Here is a 21,445-nt window from a genome sequence, read left to right as displayed (position 1 = left end):
GCTAGTCACAGAGTGAGTGGGGATGGGAATTTATTAAACTTATGTTTGACTCATGCAGTGTTTGCTTGGGAACAAGAAATGTTCTGGAACTAAATGGTTGTTGCATAACAATTAGTATGTTTAATGCCACTGAACCATGCCCTTTAACACAGTCGAGTGTCATATTTTATGATACGTACATATTACCACAAAAATATTTAGGTTATTAAAACACTCCTTTGTCCAGAGTGAGTCAGGCATATTTGTGATTAGTGTCCTGGCGAAGAATAGAAAGACAGAGGCAAAGATGTGTTGGCCAACTTCTCTGTCCAGGGACTTGTGGGCATTAAAAATTTGCTTTTTCCTGAGAGAGATGATGGGGATCTGATAAAACATGCTGCTCTGGCCTGCTGCTGTCCACAAGAGGCAATGATGATGCTAACTATATCTGGGGTGAGCAGTCCTGGGGGAGGGGAAGTTTCTAGAGGTATTTTTAAAGTGTAGACAATGGAATCTCTTGATGCATTGGTTATGGGTGAAAGAGTGAAAAATGAGAGTTGCAAAAGATAGAAAGGAAGTTAGCAAAGAACTAACATGAGTTACAAGTTGAGCGAAAAAATCAGGTGTGTGGTACGTGTGTGTGAGTGTACACATACTCTGGGTGTTTGTGTGTTGGAAGTTTATGTTAGAACATGTTTGTGCTTGTTACGGGGGGCACTTGGGGTGTGACTGTTGGGGGTGTTGGGGATATTTGTATGTGTACATTGGGTATCTCTGTGTATTTGGTGTGTATGTGTGCTCTGTGGGTATCTGTTTGGAACTGGTATATTGGTACATACACAAGAGTATGATGTGCAAAAAGAATGTGTGCTAAGCATGTAGATGTGCAAGGGATTGTTGGGTGATATGTGGGATACATATATTGAGTGTGTATGCACTGAGTAGAGGGTGCATATGGTGTGTGTTTGAGAGGGCATCAACTATGTGTTTAGGGAGGTGTGTGTGTATATGTGTGTGTGTGTGTGTGTGTGTTGTGGGGGTATATTTAGGATGTGAATGTCTGTGTTTGTGGTGGTTGTACAAGGAGATGCAAGATGAGACTACAGATAGGATGGAAGTCAGGACTTGTGTAACTGATTGTGAACACCAATTTTATGGGCTATGCTCAGTGACCCCAGCATAGATCCTCCCCCCCCACACACACACACACAGATACCCTTTAGCAATTTCACAGTGGTCCAGAGATGATAGAGATGTTGGGAATGCCTCAATCAGCTGTCTGAATGTGAATCAGTGCTGTTCTCTGCCAGTCCAAGTGTGGATTGTTATGAATATCTCTCCAGGGAAATGTTGTTCCTTGTACTTCATGTACAAATACGGGTACAGGAAGGGAAATGTACATAATGTCATGTGTACTTTGTTTTGTTTTTTAAAAAAGCATAAAAGAACAGAACCCCTTGTACCATTTGGAAATGTTTAATTCATAATCTGATGCCTTTAAGCCATGACCTACAATTACACATACAGAAAAATGTAGACATGATGTTCACCTATAATTCACATATGCATGACTATAATATGACATTTTTAATCAGTCATGCAGGGGACTGAAATTCATTGTTTGAGGTGACATAAATCATAACATGGCATAGCCCTCTCCAGTCTTTCAGGGTCTTCTCATTTGTGAGAATTCAGTTCAAGCACTGCAATGGCCTGCAGTGCCCCAGCTGCCCTGGCTTCATTATCAGTTATCTGACTGGCCATTTCCAACAGTCTTCCACTGTTAACATTGTGAGTCAACCACAGTAACATCTCACGAGTCTCCGAGTACATCCAAGCCCCTCTCAGGACATTTGCACATGCTCTCCCATCTGGCAGCTGTTCTTCCCTCTAACTGCACATGACCATCATCACTTCGTGCACTATCAGTATCAGTCAGTCTAAACCTGTGTCAGTCACTCCTGTGGCCTTCTGCACAATTTATGTTTCACCCTAGTTCTTGCTTCTTCCGATGAAATGAGGTGTCTTCAGGGTAGTATGGCTATAGACTGCTTGGTTGCTCATTAACTCCTTCTTCTCGATTAAGATGTGAAGTCTATGAAGTCAAGAGGTCCAGACTGTCTGTGAACCTGGCTGATGACATAGATGGGTGGTAAAAATTCATTACTTGAAAGATGTGAGTGGCATGCATTCCTGCAGTCACACACTCTCCAGCTTCTGAAGAGCTCAGGTGAGAGTACATTAATCATCAAGGGAGATACAGACCATGTGTCCAGAAACTGGACAAAGTAGAGAAAAGAACCTTATTGGGGATATCTTTCCATGAGATTTGGAGCAATGGATTCCAAATTTGCGAGGAGGTACAACCATAGCTGTCCCACAAGGACTGCCATATTCCTCCTGAACAGCAGGCAGAGGCTGAGATCTGTTTGCTTTCGTCCTTCTCTGCCATTGCTACCCTGTAGTCCATGCTCAGCACTCTTCCCACTCCCCATGCCTTTCTACGTGTCCACAGCTACACTCTTGCATGCTCCCTGCTGAGTGTCTTCCTTGCTTTAGGTTTTGTTTGATTGTTGTTTCCTGTCAACCTTCTCCACTAATGTCCACCCTCATTCTTTGTTTCTGCTGGGCTTTCTTCTTCCTGTTTTATTCCTCCTGGTTACTCTGCCTCATGCATCTCTGGGCACACTGTATATGTTTGAGGCTTAACTTATAATATTACAAAGACATATTTCCTTCTTGCCTTCCTATAATCTGCAATCTCCTTGAGGGCAGATTTTCAACTCCTTTCTGTCTCAAGCTTCCATCTCCCCCAGTGTTTCCCCCAGAACAGAATATGATAAATGGCTTCTCAAAGAATAAAGCAGTATTTGGGATTAATTCATGTCTATGGATTCAGATGCTTTAAAATTGGAGTGGCATGACACAGATAGCTCAGTGAGTGAAAGGACCTGGAAGGTTTGTGTGAGGACCTGAGTTGGAATCCTCAGTACCACATAGAAGCCAGAGAGGTACAGGGAGACATGGACCAAGTGTTCAAACAGTAAATACGGAACAAAGAGGAGAATACTAGGAACATCTTTCCAGGAGACTGGAGCAATGGCTTAGGAGTATGTGGTTCCTTAGTTAGATTCAGACCTCTGGGATGAGTTCCTGTCTAGTCAATGCCAACCCATTGGCTATACCAAGAGTGAGTCAGGTGAAGCACTGTTTTTAAGCTGAACCCCATTAATAATTTCCTGTGGCACATGCCGAGTGATGAGTGAAAGACACCACCTGCTCATTTGACACACACCAACTCAAGGAACACTGTTCTGGCTTTACAGAAGAAATAGGCTCAGCTCTATAGCCTGAAAAGTGTGTGTGTGTGTGTGTGTGTGTGTGTGTGTGTGTGTGTGTGTGTGTGTGTGTGTGTCTGTGTGTCTGTCTGTGTGTGTGTGTCTGTGTGTACATGCATGTGCATGTGCATATGTGTCCGAGTGCTCATGCATAGGTAGGTATGAATGAGAGTGTGCCACGTCTCCCTTTACTAACAATGCTCTCTCCTTTGCATGGGTCATACCTGGAGACACGTAGGGAGGGAAGGAAGAGGAAGGCTGCTTTTTAAGAAGGTGAATTCACACCTGTGTTACTGCCTCAACCAGCTCTTTCGGGAGGTCTGACTCAACCATCTCTTTGGAGATCTGGTTTAGTTTGAGGAAGTGGATCTCTAGCTGTCTGGCCTTGAGGTTTATGGCCTAGCCTGACTTCCTGAACAGTCTTTCCCTCTTAATTTTCACAGATGTGAGCAAGATGCCTCAAGATGCTGTCCTCATGCATTCTTGCTATAGTGGATTACATCTTCCATCTGTGAGCTAAGATACACAATTCATCTTTTAAATTGTTTATTGTCAGGTGTTTGGTCATGGCACTGAGAAAATTAAATGATATACATCATGAGTTCCAGACCAGCTGAGGTACATAGTGAAATCTCTCTCTCTCTCTCTCTCTCTGTTTATATGTATATATACACTGAAATATATATGCATTTATATTTAAATATATATACACATACAAAAATATTTAAATACATAAAATATAATGTATTTTATTATATATTGCATATATTGTATGGCTTTGCATATGATATATTTATTTATATATACTATGTTTGAGAATATATTTATTGCCTGAACTATATGTATTTTTTCCAGTTTTTTTTTTTTTTGAGACAGAGTTTCTCTGTGTAACAACAACTCAGGCTGTCCTGGAACTTGCTCTGTAAACTAGAATGGCCTGGAATTCACAGAGATCTTCCTGTCTCTGCCTCCTGAGTACTGGGTTTAAAGGCTTGTGCCACCACTGCCCCAGCTTTTCCAGTTGTTTATATGTTTATTTTAATGTTTTTTTTTTTTGTTTTTTTTTTTTTGGTTTTTCGAGACAGGGTTTCTCTGTGTAGCTTTGCGCCTTTCCTGGAACTCGCTTTGGAGACCAGGCTGGCCTCAAACTCACAGAGATCCGCCTGGCTCTGCCTCCCGAGTGCTGGGATTAAAGGCGTGCGCCACCACCGCCCGGCCTTTAATGTTTTTTTCTATACTCTTGGGTCTTCTCATGAGTCAGGAAATTCTCTTATTCTCCATTGATATTTAAGAAGGCAGTAGATGGTGTCCGTTTTCCTAATGAATACATAAATAAGTCAATTGACAGTCTGATCAGCTAGTATGTTTAACCCCTCCAAACTCTCCTTTGGGATTAACATTTTGGAAGGGGGCTAGTGGTCTCTGAATGCCCTGAGGACAAAACAAAGAGAACTATATTTGGAGGTCACCAACACCACGTGAAGAGTTTAGGCTTTGTCCACACATACTTGTCAGTAAGGAGGAGACCACCTGAATGCTTAGTCTGGCTGTTATCAGGAAGAGAGGCTGTAAGGATGTTTGGACATCTTCTAGTGGTCTTTGCTGGTCACATTTCTTTAATATCTTGTATTTAGTCCTGCCTTCTCCTTCCACTGGACCTGTTTCCTTACTGAGGGTTTCCTGGGACAAATATCCCTCATCTCTTCTCTAGTTCCTTCTGTATCGGATTCTGGTCAGTAACTTCCTTTTCTAGCTCATTTTCCTAGTCGGCTCCCAAGTTCTCTCTGCTCAAAATTTGTTTAAATACTGTTTGCTAGGCTGGAGACGTGGCTCAGTGGTTAAGAGCACTGGCTGCTCTTACAGAGAACCAGAGTTGCCAATGCCTGCATGGTGGCTCACAACTGTCTGTAACTCCAGCTTCAGAGATTCCAACACTCTCTTTCATCTTCATTGTGTACTGCATGCGTGTGGCACGCACAAGCTCATGCAAGTACATCTATACACAAGTAAAATAAATAAGCGAGTCATTTTTAAAAAGAAGAAAATGAAAAGTCCATTTGCTGATAACATTCCCATTATTAAGTTGGTAACATTTCTTATCTAACACCTTGTATTTTGAAAGAGTATTGGAGTTTCAGAGGTTTTCACAATAGTAAAGCTTTTGCGTGTGTCTCATGTCTCCTAATGTGACAAACACATAGAATCTGTAAATCTTGCTTCCTTCTGTTATTTTTCATCTTATTCCAATTGTGATTTTCTCTTTCCTTAAGTTCTTGGATTCTTGGACAATCGTCAGTTGATAGTTTATTCTGTAGGAAGAGCTGTTTTCTCTCTGTCCAGTTATATCTCTGTTAAACTATTAACTCATGAATACTTATCTGGTTTTATGGGTTATAATCCTCTGTTAGCATCACTTTTTGTGTTTCTGGAATTGTTCCAGTTTCAACCATCCCTGGCTTTTCTGCTTTAGTCCATATGCCTGGTGAGCATATCCTCTTCCCTTCTGATGATTTCTTTGCCACCATACAGTGCTCCTGAGTTACTTCATATTTCTGGTGATAATGTTCTAGAGTCGATCACTTTTCAAGGACCTCTGTACTCTTTTATCAGAGATTGACAATAGAACACTAGCTGTTCAATCACAGTTTTTTGCTATCAGGGTGTCGTGGTTATTAGGAAGTGTATGATAACCTAAGCAAGCATGCATATTTTGCTTTTCTCTTTAACAACAAATCCCATGAATGCTTTTGAGGAATTTGTTCAAGAAAAATTATACTGCTTTTTCTACGTAGTATTTTCATAACAGTCTTTTGGTCTTTCATACATGGTCTTAGTCTATTTTGCATTGCTGTAACAGATTATCTAAAGCTAGATAATTGATACAGAACATAGATTTATTTGGAAAATGGTTATGGAGGCTACAAAGTCCAGGATTGTGGTGCTGGTGTTTGGTATGGGCCACCATGCAGTGTCATAACATGGTGGAAGGACATACAAACAGGCATAGGACAGAGAGGACGCTTGGCAGACTCATCCTTGCCTCAGGAGCTCACTCCCACAGCAATGGCAATGATCCATACTGTAGTAACGGTATTTAATCTCAATATGAGTTTTGGAAAGGAGACTCAGGCCGTAGTGGATATTCTAGATCCATGCCAACATAAATAAAAGAGCTCAAAGATTTCTGTGATGTCTCTTTAAAAGTTACCAGATATGGGGCTGGAGGAATGGCTCAGCAGTTGAGAGCACTAGCCGCTGTTTCAGAGGACCTGGGTTCTATTCCCAGCATGAACATAGTGTCTCACAATCATCCGGTTCCATGGGATCCAATGCCCTCTTCTGGCCTCTCTGGGCACCAGGCATGTAGAGATGACCAGACATATTTGCCCACAAAACACTTGTGCACACAGAACATTTTTTTTAATTTGCCAAAATAATAAGATCTGGGGACTATAAATTCTAACTGTTTATGAGTTGTAGGCAAAGAAGAGTTTATGTCAGCATATGAAAATAATTAAGGTCCAGTTTGAAATTGAACAAGCTTTCGCCACAGCAGTGTTTGCAACAAAGTAGACAATGTATATTAGATGAAGTCAATAAACAAAACATCACCAATGTTACTATTTATAAGTTGTTGCCATGTAGTTGTCTAGTTTAACAAAAAAATTTCCAGAATATTTTGTATCAGAACATCATACAAACTTTCTATATTCACACACAGCTAGTTTATTCAGCAAACAATTGCCATCTGGACAAAATTCTAACAATGCATCATTTTTAAAGGTAAGGATTGCTTTGAAGAGGAACCTGAGTTTTAAGAATGTATGCTTTGAAAGGAAAATTCTACCAGATAATGTGGTGTTCTAGTTCCCTTCTTTTGGTGTTACAAACGCCATGATCAAAACAACTTGGAGAGAAAAGGCTTTATTTCATCTTAGACTTCCAGGCCACTGTCTTTCCTTGAGGAAAGTCAGGGCAGGAACCAGAAGGCAGACTTGCTGGCTCTTTGTGTAGTGTTTCCTCTGGTCAAGGGAGTGCAGCAGAAACTGTGGAAGAATGCTGCTTGCTAGCTGGTTTGCTCAACCCCAGGACCATTTGCCTAGAGATGGTGCCATCGATGGAGACTGCGTCATCCTGCACCAATTAATAATCAAGACAGTCCCCTATACATGCCCCTAGGCCAATCTAGGAAAATCTTCCATCAAGGCTTTTCTCTCCACTGTCTCCAGGCTGTGACAAGTTTACATCTAAAGCTTACTGGGATGTGTGGTAGATTTTTTCCCAAAAAAATTCCTGTTGTTTTATTATTTTTGGAGTGAATTCACCTGCATAGATTGAGTTCCCTAAGATGGAGCTTGATCGAAAACCCATTGTTTGCAAATTTAGAAATGATTGGCACAGCGAATGTGTTGATTGTCTTACAGTTGTTTGCTAGAAATTATCTAGTACCCACCAAAATAAAGAGAGGATCTTGAGAAAATATTCTGGATTCCTCGAGAGAGTATTCCAATGTCTCACTAACACATGGGCATTTCATTCATGAACATCAGTGAATGACTGATTATACATGCTATTTCTATGAGAATCTTGTATCTCTTCAGATCATGGATCTGTACTAAAGATTCATAACATTATTGAAGAAAAACCATAAGTAAGCTATGCATAGTGAGTAGTAGTATAGTTTTCTTAGTGAGTAATTCAGGCTTAGAGGTTTTCCAGCTGCTGAGAGAACTGCTGTGGAAATCTAATGTGTACATATGTTTGGAAGCTTGATGGCTGGCGTTTTATGCTAGCAGAAGAGTTATTAGAAAAAGTGTTGAGTTGATTTATGTATCTCTGATAAGTTTCACTCAGTTATTTTCTAATTTCAACTTTCTGTTTCTGACATTCAATCAAAATTTCTTTACATAAAGGTATGTGATCATTGTGAAAACCTAAAGTGTTTGAAGAAAACTCAAAGAGTCTAATTAGTTTTCTGCTGAAGGATTACTCCTGGACCACTTGCTTCAGTTTCTTCTCACAGACAGAAGTCTTCCTAGTAAAAATCATAACAGTGAGCTGTTTCCTTGTTTTAATAAATAGTCTTTGGTATTTGAATTTTTATGATGGACTTGAAGCTCTGAGCTTGAAGCCCTCATAAATTTTTTTTCTGAGGTCCTGCAGTCATTTTCTCTCAAAACTAACAGGGATGGGAAGGTTCTGAGCCCCGAGGAGGCTGAGAGGTGAGTGCTGATGTGTCTAAGTGGGGCCGGCAGGGGCTGCTGCCAGAGACAAGACTGCCACATTCCTGGTGTGTCTGGCCTTGGACTCACTTAACATCATAATCTGGATTCTATTAAGGGAATTTTGTGTTTTTCCTTTGCAAGAGTCACCCCCTACCATGACAAATATTTTTAAATATATTTTTTAAGTTGGGAAAGCAAACTTTTTCCCAAAAGAAATTTATAGTTCAAATTTATACCAATTTCTTACTAACTAGAGCAAGCTAGGCTCTCCCTAAAGCTTCAGTTCTCCTGTAGAACATTAGTCTCCTTTGGAAGAAGTGGGGCTTTCTTTTTTATAGGCAATGGAATAAAACAGTACAGATGCACTCTCCTGTGACAGGCTGTGGAATGTACCTGCAGAGTATGGTGGTTTTCAACCTGGAGGAAAAAAGATGAAAGGAAAAAGACTGTGTTGGGATGCGAAAACAACGGTGTTCACACGTGAAGGAAATGATAAGCTTTTGATCCAGTTAGCATTTCCCTCACCTTCTTTTCTTGGGAAGTGACTGTGGCTGTGCCAAGTCATTTTTACTAAGCAGTTTTTACAGATTCCCAGCTTTCCCATGAGTGACTGTTGCTTTTTCACCACACAGGACTGTCGTGATGCCTGTGGCCAAAGAATTTGATCCAGACGTGGTCCTGGTTTCTGCTGGATTTGATGCATTGGAAGGCCACACCCCTCCCCTAGGGGGTTACAAAGTGACAGCAAAATGCAAGTATCTCTTTCAAGACTTCATGAAATGCTATGACATCACACACCATTTAGTTCTTTAAGATACACAATACCTTTTGCATGAGTTCAGTCAACTTTGAGGAGTGTTTGAAAATGACTGGCATAGTAGTTATAGTTCTGTCAGTTTCCTGTCTCTGTGGAAATTTTCATTGAATAAAAGCAAAACGATTTCCTGTGGTGGACAGTGGACATGTCAGGACCTTCATGCATTTAAAGAGTTAAGTGATATGGCTTCTCTTTACAATGTATTAACTGATCCAAGAAGTCCTAAGTCTAGAGAAGCTACTGGGCTTTTTGCAAGAAGAATGTAGTTGTTGTTTTATTCCATTGTACATGGGCTAGAAATAGCTATTTGGCATGAATGTTAATGTGCTTCCTGGTTCAAATACAGGCTCCACTATGCTACAGCAATCCAAAGGGTCCTGGTGTTCTGGTCTTGTGTTGGGTTGCAAGGATGCACTTTCTGGCTGTGTTCCACAGCAGCCAGCTACCCAGCAAAGAAATGAATTTTGTGTTTTATTGCATTGGAAGAATATGACTCCATGACTTTGAGAATAATTTCCTTACTCTAAGTATGAAAGCAAAGCATCTGTATAGCGCATGCACATAAATATCCATTGGCACTATGCATCCCTACTAAACAACAAAAGACTGTAAAACTGTGCAGAGGGCGGCATACAGTGTTGTGTGCTTTGGGGGAGTCGAAAGCAAACAAGAGGAAAACAACTCAAGTAGTTTTAAGTGGGAGAGATGAGTTTGAAATGAGTTTGCTATATTAATTTGAAAAGAACCAAAGAAGCAGCTTCATGCCAACCTTTGTTTTTAGTTGGCTGCTCATGTGAGAGCATTTCTGCACTCTAATTATTCCAGTAACATTGTTAGGTAATGGCTATTTTTAACATCTATTATTTACCCAGGGCTCTTGGTGCCTTGTTGTCTATTGAAAACATATTAAAACAGGCAACTCCACAGAAACAATAAAAAATAGATAATGCATAGCTGTGGTAAGATTGAATACAGAGGCATATTCTTGCATTCTTTATGATTCTTCTGGTGATGTTTTTCATGGAACTCACCTCAAATAAAAGTCAGTTTTTCCACTGCAGATAAACCTCATTTGAGTCAAGGCTGGTGACTAGTTTACTTTAAATAAAGAAAAGTAAAGTTTTACCCCCAAAGAAAAACCCAAGTGATATAAAACACATGGAGAGAAATACAGAAATCTGGGGAAGGTGACCCTTTTCCTGAAATCCACACAGCTCCTTCAGGAGTCAGGGAACACTGGCCTTTGAGTCTTTCTCCTTGCTAAGAGGTGGATGTTCCACATGTCCATCTCTCAAAAGTAGAAGGGACTAATCTTTGTGTTAAATTTTGGACAAATGAGTTTCAAATCTCAAATGTCACACTGAAAAGTAGAATCAAAGATGACAGTGGTTCTAACACTTTTTGCTTCAAGTAACACTAGTCAGCTTTCTGGTGCTATAATAAAATAACTGAGATGATGAACTTATACAACGGGGAAGGTTTGTCGGTGCTAACAGCTTTTGAGTTTATGGTCAGTGGGGCTGTTGTTCGAGAACCTATAATGAAGCCAAACATTATGGTGAGTGGCAGAGTACAACTGTTTATCTCATTGGTGGGGACAAAAGAGAAGGCAGAATACTAGAATGGTATAATTCTCTTCAAGAGCACATCTTCAATGACCGGAAAACCTCCTACTAGACCCCACCTCTCAAATTCCTGCATCTTCCCTATAGTAGCTCATCCTGGGTACTGAGCTGTTAATATGGTGACCTCAGACCCCAGCTTTATCAAGCACAGGCAATAAAATCTTTGGTATTTCAAATCTACTAATGTATTTATATTTATATAGGAGATAATTTATTGCTTTCTATCCCCAAATAAATTTGACTCTAAAATAGTCCTGCCATCCCTTCATCAGTCCCTAGTCCTGGCACATCTGTCTCTTCCTGGACCCTTTTCTACTCAAGAGATCATGTATTTCCTTGTTAATGTTTATTGCCTAAAAGAAACTGTCACACAGGGGGCTATCAGGTATTAATAACTACTCTTTGGTCAACTCTTGGCCATTCAATAAAGAAGATTCATATTGAAGAGAGAGGATCTTAGAATACAGAGTATGGGAGAAGTTGTTCTGAACAGGTCACAGATTTCATAACTGGGATTACAATAAAGTGTTTATGGATTTGTTCTTAGTCGAAATGGAATGAGCTATGTACTGTATTTTTCTTCACTAAGGAAAAAATCATGTCATCGTATACAAAAAATAGAGAATTGGAATGTGCATTCAAAAGGTCACATTGGGGTCAAAGACCCACAAATACTGTTTGTGATAACATGAACACCAGCACCCACTTCTGAACAACCACATGCATCATCTCAGGGAAGCTGCAGGGTGTTGCTGCTTTGGCCACAGACATCACCACCCTAACTGGGTAAGACCTGGGATTGCTGCTCACTGTTCTAGAGACTCCCGAGTGGCTCTCCGCTGGCTTGCTCCAGGAGACGCATTTCTCTTCAATTTGACAGACAGGCGATTAAAATTGAGATCTCAGTGCTCCATGCCAGAAGTCATCCTGCAAGTGTAGAGAGTCCCAACACAAAGTTGAAAATGGGGTACAAATCTAAAGGAAATTGTAACTAAACTATATGAAAACAAATGTTCTACTAAACTTTTTCAATTTTGGCGAAACTCATTCTTGCTCCAAGTAAAACATTGGATGATTTGATCTGAGAGCGATTTGAGGATACTGTCATTTCAGACATCTGAAAATTTACTTCCCTGGCACATCAAATTGAGTTTTTACAGTACTTTATTTTATATTTTTGAAAGGAAAAGAAAGAGCAAGTCAAAACAACAATGGATTTTGTTCATTTTAAACATCTAAATAGCTGTCTGACTTTAAAAGAAGAAAGGAAGGCTGGTTCTATGACAAACATTTCAGCCTAAAAACAGAGAGGTGATTTTTCAATCAAAGTGATTCCTAAACTGCTGTTTTCTTCTCTCCTCTTTCTTCACGTTTTTGTCTTAGCTATGAAACTACAACATAAATATCGGGTTTTGTTTGTGTTAAAGTTGAAAGCATTTTTAATGGAGTTTTAGAAATATTTATTTAGAAATTTTGTTCTTCTTTAAATTCAAGGCCAAGATTAAGTTCCAACCTAAAAAGCAAGCTCTGCCCTAAGCCCAGAACCAATGTGACCTTGAAAGTATCCATTTACCTTTTTAAATATTCTGGTTTTACATCTAGTTGTCTTCCTGTTATAGTTTAGGAAGATTACCACGGCAACAGTGCCCTCCATGTCCTAAAATAAAATTGACTTTTTACATCTCAGAGTTCCTGGCTTTGTGATATTATCACCTCAGAAGACAAAAGCTCTTTAGTTCAAATTCACTTGCACAACAAACATGCTTTTCTTTCTCTTATAGATGTGCATGTTCTCTGACTTCCTTGGTGTGTTCTAGTGAATTCCTATAGGCATATAGCTTATGCCATATAGATAAGAATCTTTTTCCTTTGGAAAAATGATGGACATGTCTGATAAAATGTATATTATTTTAAAACCATAAACAAGTTTTACTTTAATAACAATTCTGTAGTTCCTGAGATAGCGACAATTTTCCCAGATAATGCAGCATTACTTTTATTTATTTAATTTTTAAAGGAAAAATCATGTAACGTATCTTAGATAATTGCTTCCCTACTGTTCCTCATATTGAGAATTACTTTTCTCATGTTCGTAAATCTCCTCCCTACTACTAGGAATGTGGGTATGATAGGGAGAAAGTGTGGTTTTAGACAAGCACCTGCTGAAATGGACTCCTAGCTAACTGTGAGTTATTTTCAGTTCAATAAGGAAGGACAAATGTTTCCTTATTAGTTTTCCCTTTAAAAAAAGTTGAGTGCTAATCCAAACAGCAAATAAGTGCAAAGAAAACGAATTTGTTTGGGAAGACTCTGTTGGCCGTCTCCTCTGCCCGTAATGTCTTTGTGCGCTGTATCTTGGTACCGATATGCATGAGGATGGCCAAAGTTTGGAGTGCCCTCCATCTATGCGTTTTACAAATCCAGAGCTGAAAATAGACTGAGCCAGAGCAAGTACATTATGGCGCAATTGACTCCCTTTGTACTGCACTTTCTCCCCAGTGCTCCGATATCCATCTTAAATTGGCCATTTTTTAAATCTCTGATGTTCTTCTCATTACTTAAAATGTATAAAGACTCTGATTGCATTTACTTATGTGATTTCTTTATTGCGTGATTCTTCCTTTTTTTCTAAAGGAAAGTGCATTTTCGTCTCTGGGAAAAGTCTATCCACCAGTTGGGTCTTATTAGTTATCTGTAACTAAGGAAACCGTGTCATGACTTCTAAAGATAGAACATCAGCCCCTGGGCAGCAAGGGTGGAGAGAACAAAGTCTGTAACGGTTAATACCAACGCTTCCTGAAGGGTTAACCTGACCCCAGACTTCTCTGTTGTGTTCCTTTATATTAGGGTAAAACTTGAAGGGAACAAGCTTGTGTGGTGGTACGTGCTAAAGATACCCCCACAACAGTCTGCTGGCAATGGTCGAGAGACAGCCCGAACTGATCTACTCTGGTGATGGGATGGCCAAACACCGCAATTGTCGTGCTAGAAACCTCATTCAACGACTGAGGGATCTGGATGCAAAGATCCACGGCTAGGGCCTGGGTGGAGCTCTGGGAGTCCAATTAGTGAGAAAGAGGAGGGTTTATATGAGCGAGAATTGTTGAGACCAAGGTTGGATAAAGCACAGGGACAAATAGCCAAATGAATGGAAACACATGAACTATGAACCAATGCCTGAGGGGCCCCCAACTGGACCAGGCCCTCTGAATGGGTGAGACAGTTGATTGGCTTGATCTGTTTGGGAGGCATCCAGGCAGTGGGACCGGGTCCTGTGCTCATTGCATGAGTTGGCTGTTTGAAACCTGGGGCCTATGCAGGATTGCTTGGCTCGGCCTGGGAGGAGGGGACTGGACCTGCCTGGACTGAGTCTACCAGGTTGATTTCAGTCCGCGGGGGAGGCTTTGCCCTGGAGGAGGTGGAAATGTGGGGTGGGCTAGGGGGAAGGTGAGGGGACGGGAGGGGGGAGAACAAGGGAATCTGTGGCTGATGTGTAGAACTGAACTGTATATATATATGAGCACTCTGGAAGCAGAGGCTGGAGGGTCTCGGAGGAGCTTGAGGCCAGCCTGGGTTACATAGTGAGTTCCAGATAAGCCTGGGTTACATAGTGAGAACCTGTCTTAAAAATAAGAACAAGCACAACAACAAGAAAACCTGGAGGAAAGGGATCAGCATTGACTCTCCAAAGCTTCCCACCACCAAGCTATCTTGAGAAGAAGCTTGCTTTGTACCATTCCGCACTGTGTTGTCAGAAACCCACCCAGTGTCTGGCACATTGTCTACACTTGCTTTTGAAGGAGTGAGGCTGATGGTGTAGATCTACTGTATTATCTGCTCTGTAAAGGGGGAATTTATTATGTTTTCATTATTATTCTGGTCACTACCACCTCCTTTTTGTTTTGAACCACAGATACATATCTCTCACAATATTTTAATTAACACAAACTTGTAGTTCTAAAAATTATTCATCACAGTTGTGTCTTTTAAATGTTTTCTCTTGTGAAAAGTATTGAAAAAAATCTCTAGTAATTAAAGGAGGAAGTCATGATTTCCTTGTAGCTCTGGCCCTTGGACAGCATGCCTACTCCAGTTATTAGCAACTGCTAGATTCTAATTAGCACAAAAAATTCATTTTCACCCTTACTGGGAAAAATAGGACTAGAAGATTATTCAGTTCTGTAAATATTAAACTTTAATTAGACACAAATAATTGCTACAGAGGAGGTGTGTGTGTGTGTGTGTGTGTGTGTGTGTGTGTGTGTGTGTGTGTGGTGTGTGCTAGGAAACTTTGTGCCATGCTGGACTGAGATATGTGACCCTTCTACATGGGCTGTCATTATAAGCATATTCCACTATGTCCAGATAAGTTGTTTCTTAACTAGAAAAACAACTTAGTGAGGATCAAGAGCAATATTATCTAAAAAGAATAAATAACTTACTGCTGTAAGCTTATAATCTTGAATTTTATTGTTGATCTCATTTCAAACATTCTAAACATAAAGTTAAATTAAATCTTGTCATTTAAGTACTCTATAGGAAGACCAAATACACAACACAGATATTATAGTTTCCTTGTAGATGGTTTAAGTTCCTATAAACAATGTAGTAGAATGGTGAGAAGTCCCAGAAAGCAGTTCAAGGTTCTAGATAAATAGTAGTTGATTATTGGTTCAATTGTGAATCATTATAGCTGCTGAATACGGCTAGAGTACTTCCCTAACATGCACAAGACTCTAGGTTCAATCCTTAGAATCGAGGCATGGAAGTCCATTCTTATGAACCCAGCTCTCAGAGTAGAGGGAAGAGGGTCAGAAGTGCAGGATCATCCCGGTTACACGCTGAGTTAGAGGACAGACTTGGATACATGAGACACTGTGTCAAAGAAAGAAAAACAAATCAAAAGTCAGTTAAATAAGAGAAGTGCCTGAATCTCACATTTCCTTATCTGTGTGTATGACTGCTTTGTAATAAATCTAGGGGCAATTGGACAGATATCATGCCTTTAAAAGAAAATAAACAATTATTTCTTTGTGGTAAGGATACATTAGTCCTTGCCTACTTAAATACTTTGCATTTTGTTTTGCTATACTGAGAAAGGAAATCTACTCTTGACATTTTAATATGATACAGAAAAAAATCTTTACTGTTTTGCATTTTTAACAACTGAACTATCTAAACACAGTCAAGAAACAGGGGGAAAAAAGCCTAAGTCAAACATTTGGGGTTCAAGTCAATAGCATATTAAAAAGATGTTTCACCATGGTGAAATGGGATTTATTTACAGATGCATAAGTAGTTCAGTGCAGTCAAATAAATGTGATGCACCATGTTAGCAGAGTAGAGGATAAAATTATATGATCACCTCACTAGATGCCAAAAATACATTTCTTTTATGATAAAAACAAAACAAACTCAACAACTCAGATCAGATCATGTACAATGGTGAAAAGCTAAAGGCTTTCCCTTTAAGACAGGAAAAAAAATGAGGATGCCACATTTGACATCTCTGTTCAACCTAGAACTGGAAAGGCTAATCAGGAAACAGGAAAAAGAAACATTGGCCATCTGTATGAGAAAGGAGACAGATAAATTCTCTGTTTGCAGAAGATATACTTCTGTGTATATAAAATCCTAAGGAATGCAGAAAAATTATGAGGACTGATAAATAAAGACAGTGGAATTGTAGTTTCCAGTTATCAAAAAAATCCATAATACATCTATAGATAAACAACAAAGTATCCAAAAAAAGAAATGAAAAAATAACACAGAGTCAATGCCCCTGGGCACTCAGATGACCACAAATTCTTACAGATTATTCTATGACTAAAGCAAGAACACTCATTTCATCTTGGTAGTGTGGTCAGCACTGATGCTACAACAGAACACCTGCTAGGAATCCTGAATGTTTGTGCAAGGAACTGTGCTCAACGGCTCTCTGAATTATCTGATTTCATTTTTTATGGTTAGATAAGATAATGAGCTTAAAGCACACCCTTTTGTATTTTATATTATTATTATTATCATTATTATCATTATTATTATTATAACCTTAGATTTTATTTCCCTGGAATCTTTAAACAAGAATTTAACAGTCATTTGCATTTCTAATTTTAGAAAAGTTAAGTGCCTTGTGAAAGTTATGGGGCCAAAGAATAACAAAACATAACCTGCTCTCATGTCTCTTTATTTCCAGCTTCATGTATTTTCCACTAGGTTTAGAGAGTTAGTAAAAATATCTCTAATCTATAACTTTATTCAGAATTGTGAAAATATAGAAAATGAAATAAAATCTTCCCAACAGTGAGTCTCGTATTTGAATAAAATTCTCCAAATCAGAAAAGCCGCTTTGCTAAGACACCAGTTGCAGTAAGATGTCAGGCTTTGGCGCTTTGGTTCAGCACTGCTGTGCAACAGCATCTCATGGTTAGATTCTCAAACAACTGCACAATCCCCTGCAAAGACACGGAAGTGGAGTTATAGGACATTTTTAAATGTATGCAGCACAATCCACTTACATGTAAGAAGAACCAATGTAAATAAACAATGTAGCTAATTAAGGAAAATATCAGCATAAAAGTAGCATATCTTAAATTTGTGAATAATTTTGTTATGACAACCAAGAGATTTACTCAAGTGAATGAATTCCCTGTGTTTCATCTTATTTTTCTTTACTTCTCCTCAATTGCCTGTTCCCTTACACTATATAACAGTTCAAACACCAGGTTATAGAGGAATATTTTTCACCTCTAATGTTTAGTTACTGATGTCATAAAACCATCCTTAGCCTAGGATGATGTTGCTTAGCATTGTTAAAAACCAAAATTACTGTAACTGAGGTCATATTAGCACTGTTTATGAAAAGAAAATGCATAAGCAGAGCTCACCCTGAAGGAGTTTGCCAACTGCAATCTATATTCAAATGTAGATAATATTTCATTAATATTAATGTGTGCTTTTTTCATACTTTACCATGTCTGAAATTGGGATACCATTTACATTTAGTGGCATTCGGTGTCAGACCAGCAATGTATTTTTATTTTTGATAGCATGGCATATAAAATGATTATGATTACTTTGTGTCATGATCAATGGTGTCTTATATTAAATGAAGTACAATATTTTATTCTTTGAGATACTCTTTTTAAATCTCAGCCAAAAGCTATGCTAAAAACTATAGCTTAGATTTTAATTTTATACTTCTTTTTCAGATTCCTATTGATTCAATTTTGAAGAAAATTGAAAGTAATAATATTATAGGGAAATTTATTGATATATGTTTTACTATGAGTTTGTTACTAGCTCAGACAAAATATGTTCTTCCTTTTCTCAAAAGTTCCATAAGACATGGCTGTACCTCTTTATTTTGATGATTACTATCAGTAAAATGATTGGCTTCACTGTTAATCTTCTCCATCACTGTGACAAGTACCCACAAAATGAGGTATTTTCGAGATTTCAGTCCATGCTTATGTGCAGAGTTACTGTAGGTATGTGGAGAAACAGAATGTCATAGAGGCACAGCAGAGCACAAACGCTTGTATTCATCCTGCTTCAGAGAGAGACCAGGATAAAGGTGCCGGAGAAAGACGTCCCTGGATACCATTCCCAGTGCTCTGCTTCTCCAGCCAGGCTTAATTCTCTGTTTGCCCCATAGTCCATTCAGTTATGAGTCCACTAATGAATTAATTAATTGCTTATGTCATTGTTTTTATGATCCAATCACTTCCCTAAAACTCCCTCCCCCAACACTCTATTGGAAACTAAGTCTTCAATCCAATACCCTTTGGAAAATATTCCATATCAAAGCATTATAACTGTTTCTGTTTCCTTTCACAAACTGGATCAGTACCCAAAGAATCAGTCTGGCAGTTTGATAAGTGATGTCATAGGGCAGTGTCAGTAATACATAAGTGAATTGTAACTATGTGACCAAGAATTACCAACCAACCCGCACGTGCACAGCTGATAAGTAATCAAGGAAATTATCAAGAATAAATGGGTTCCTTGCACCCAAAGGACATTTTCTTCTCAATGGTCTCATGGGCTAGAGCTTCTATGAACTAGCAGGCATCTACCTTTCGTGGCAGCTTATTATCCTGTCCCAGAATTTCTCACTTGGAATGGAGAATTTCCAAGTTCCCAGGTACTGCTGATGCTCTCGGACCAGAGGACGTGCTTTGAGTACCATTGGGCTCCTTATAGAAAGAAAGGACATGGGGTCTGGAGTTGAATGGTCTGCAGTTGGGTCTAATTGATTAAAAAACTCACTTTCCTGTGTTTTTATTTCTGTTTTCTCAACTAGAATTAATACAAAGTAGCCATTTTAAGTGTCTGTGAGATAACGGTCTGAGAAAACTCAATGTGATACTCTGGGACGCTGAGATGAATGATTTTAAGCACACTCAATTGTGGGTTCCTTTTATTTCCGTGCATAGAAGTTAAGGTCAGAATTATGTGTCAAGGTCCTTTTATAATCCTATAGGAAAGCTAATACTACATTGTCAAAATGTTGAAGAAATTTCAGTATTTGAAAATATCCAAAAACATTTGAAACACTTACTTGTAACTATTCTTAATGAGGGGAACTTCCTCTCCCTAGGTCTACCCAACAGACTCTTTCAGTTCGTCACTTCTAGTGCTGGGATCAGTGGCCACAGATACATCACTGGGAACTGTGGCAATTCTCATGTCAGTCACTGTCATGATTCTGAGAATGCTAGATAGTTAATCTACTCTGTCCAAAGATTCCCTGTCAAATTTCAAATCAAGAATCATTTCTGTATCTTTTGGCTCACAAAACCCAAACCATTACTGGGCTGAATACCATACACTGCGCTTGATTTTTTGATCCCTTTGCACAAAGAACTCTGTCGAAATGAGCTTTCTCTGCCCTTAGAACTGGGTGCATCTTAAATACACTATATAAAAAGTTATGAGATAGTCTGCATTGCTCAAGAAAGGCAAGACATTGCTCTTTATCATTTTGCAAGATGACAACTAAGAGGACTGAGTTATCAGGCAGGAAGAAAAGCCTGAAGCCAAGCATGCCAGGACCACACTGAAAAAGAGAATCCTCAAATCTAAAAAACAGAAGAAATGTCAGCTCCACACCTGACTGCGTCTTCCACAGACGGCTTCACAGGTGATTCCAGTTTGTGCTTCCAGTGTGCTATGTGCTCCAAAGGCCGCACACAGGAGGAAGGGTCAAGAATGGAGGTGCCAGGTCTCCAATTACCTAACCTAGATATGATCTTAGTGAGGACAGCCATTGAGGACTGATGAGGCGCTGGGCAAAGCCAGTCAGTCAGCATGTGAGGAACCGGAGATTTCATGTGCACTGGGACTGTCCCATTGTCCTGCCTGGGGCTTTTCTGAGGCCACTCAATAGCAGCCTGCTACCAGCTGGGGCTTTCCTCTTGCTTGAGTTCCTATGTGCAGAACTTACCAGAAATTTGTACCGTCACTTCCACCAAAATTAACACTGTCAATGTGGAAGTCCGTGAACACTTTATTGATGTTTCACCCACTTCAAGAATCAGCACAAGCCCAGACACAAGAAGGAGAGATCCTCCACACACAGGAGAGAGACGCAAGATTACAAAGCAGTGCAAGCTAGCCAAGAAAGCTGAGTACTTCCAAGTTTTACCACAAATCAGAGCTATCACTCAATCCTGTGGATTAATGCAATTTATTTCTATTAGAACCAGTGAAATCCATTCTCATAGGGAACCTAGAGAAATAATGGATACAGACATAAAATCCAAGACCTCCTTTACAATTGCTTATTCCATCTTTCAAATTCACCCTCTAAGGACTTTATTACTAGATCATCTCAGAAGTTGTTTGGGTTCAGTCAGAATATAAATTCTTATTTCCCTGAGTATCACTTCTCAATGTGTGGGATTTCTTAGCATAAAGGTATTGTTTGTGTAAAGTAGCTATAATGTTAATAATGTAAGCAAAATGGAAAGGTTTAGGATAAGAATCCTGAAGTCTGTAATGTGTATTTTATTACAAAGCTTGCATTTTGACATATTGAATAGTATAATCTGTACATATGGTCTTTAATGGCTACACTTTTCTTCACTCTGCTTTGGTAAAAGCTCTCAACAGGACAAAATACTTACTTTCAAAGCTGTGTTACTGTCCACTGATGACCCACAACTGAGTACCCCCCCACACACACAGAGCTTCATATTGTTTTCCTGCAACAACATGCACTGCACACTTCTTACCACATCAAACCTCCCTCCTCAGTCCACCCCAGGCTGCCTCTTCTGATCTCCCTTCATTAGACTGGCAAGGTTTACTATGCCACAGAAGAGCAGGCTTACATCGCATCTACCCAGGGAGCTCCTCCAATCTAGAGCCCTTTCTCCTGACTTTCTTCTTAGCTGAGATGCATTACTAATATTTTTTTTTTTTAGACAGGGTCTCACTGTGTAGTTCTGGATGGTC

At 39.4% G+C, this 21,445-nt stretch overlaps 1 protein-coding gene across 12 annotated transcripts in view; it reads left to right on the top strand.

Annotated features, from left to right (window-relative positions):
* The window catches only part of Hdac9 (histone deacetylase 9), an 872,989-nt gene that overhangs the window by 757,104 nt on the left and 94,440 nt on the right, over window positions 1-21,445 (top strand). For all 12 annotated transcript variants that reach the window (XM_052738328.1, XM_052738323.1, XM_052738329.1 and 9 more), the window contains one exon: window positions 9,175-9,293. In XM_052738328.1, coding sequence (XP_052594288.1) covers window positions 9,175-9,293 — 119 coding nt within the window. The remainder of the gene's footprint in view (window positions 1-9,174; window positions 9,294-21,445) is intronic.

Source organism: Peromyscus californicus, unplaced genomic scaffold, assembly GCF_007827085.1.
Source record: "Peromyscus californicus insignis strain IS unplaced genomic scaffold, ASM782708v3 Scaffold_15__1_contigs__length_86483966, whole genome shotgun sequence".
NCBI classification, from domain to species: domain Eukaryota; kingdom Metazoa; phylum Chordata; class Mammalia; order Rodentia; family Cricetidae; genus Peromyscus; species Peromyscus californicus.
The sequence above is the reverse complement of the archived record's forward strand: the minus strand, read 5'-3'. Positions and strand labels throughout refer to the sequence as shown.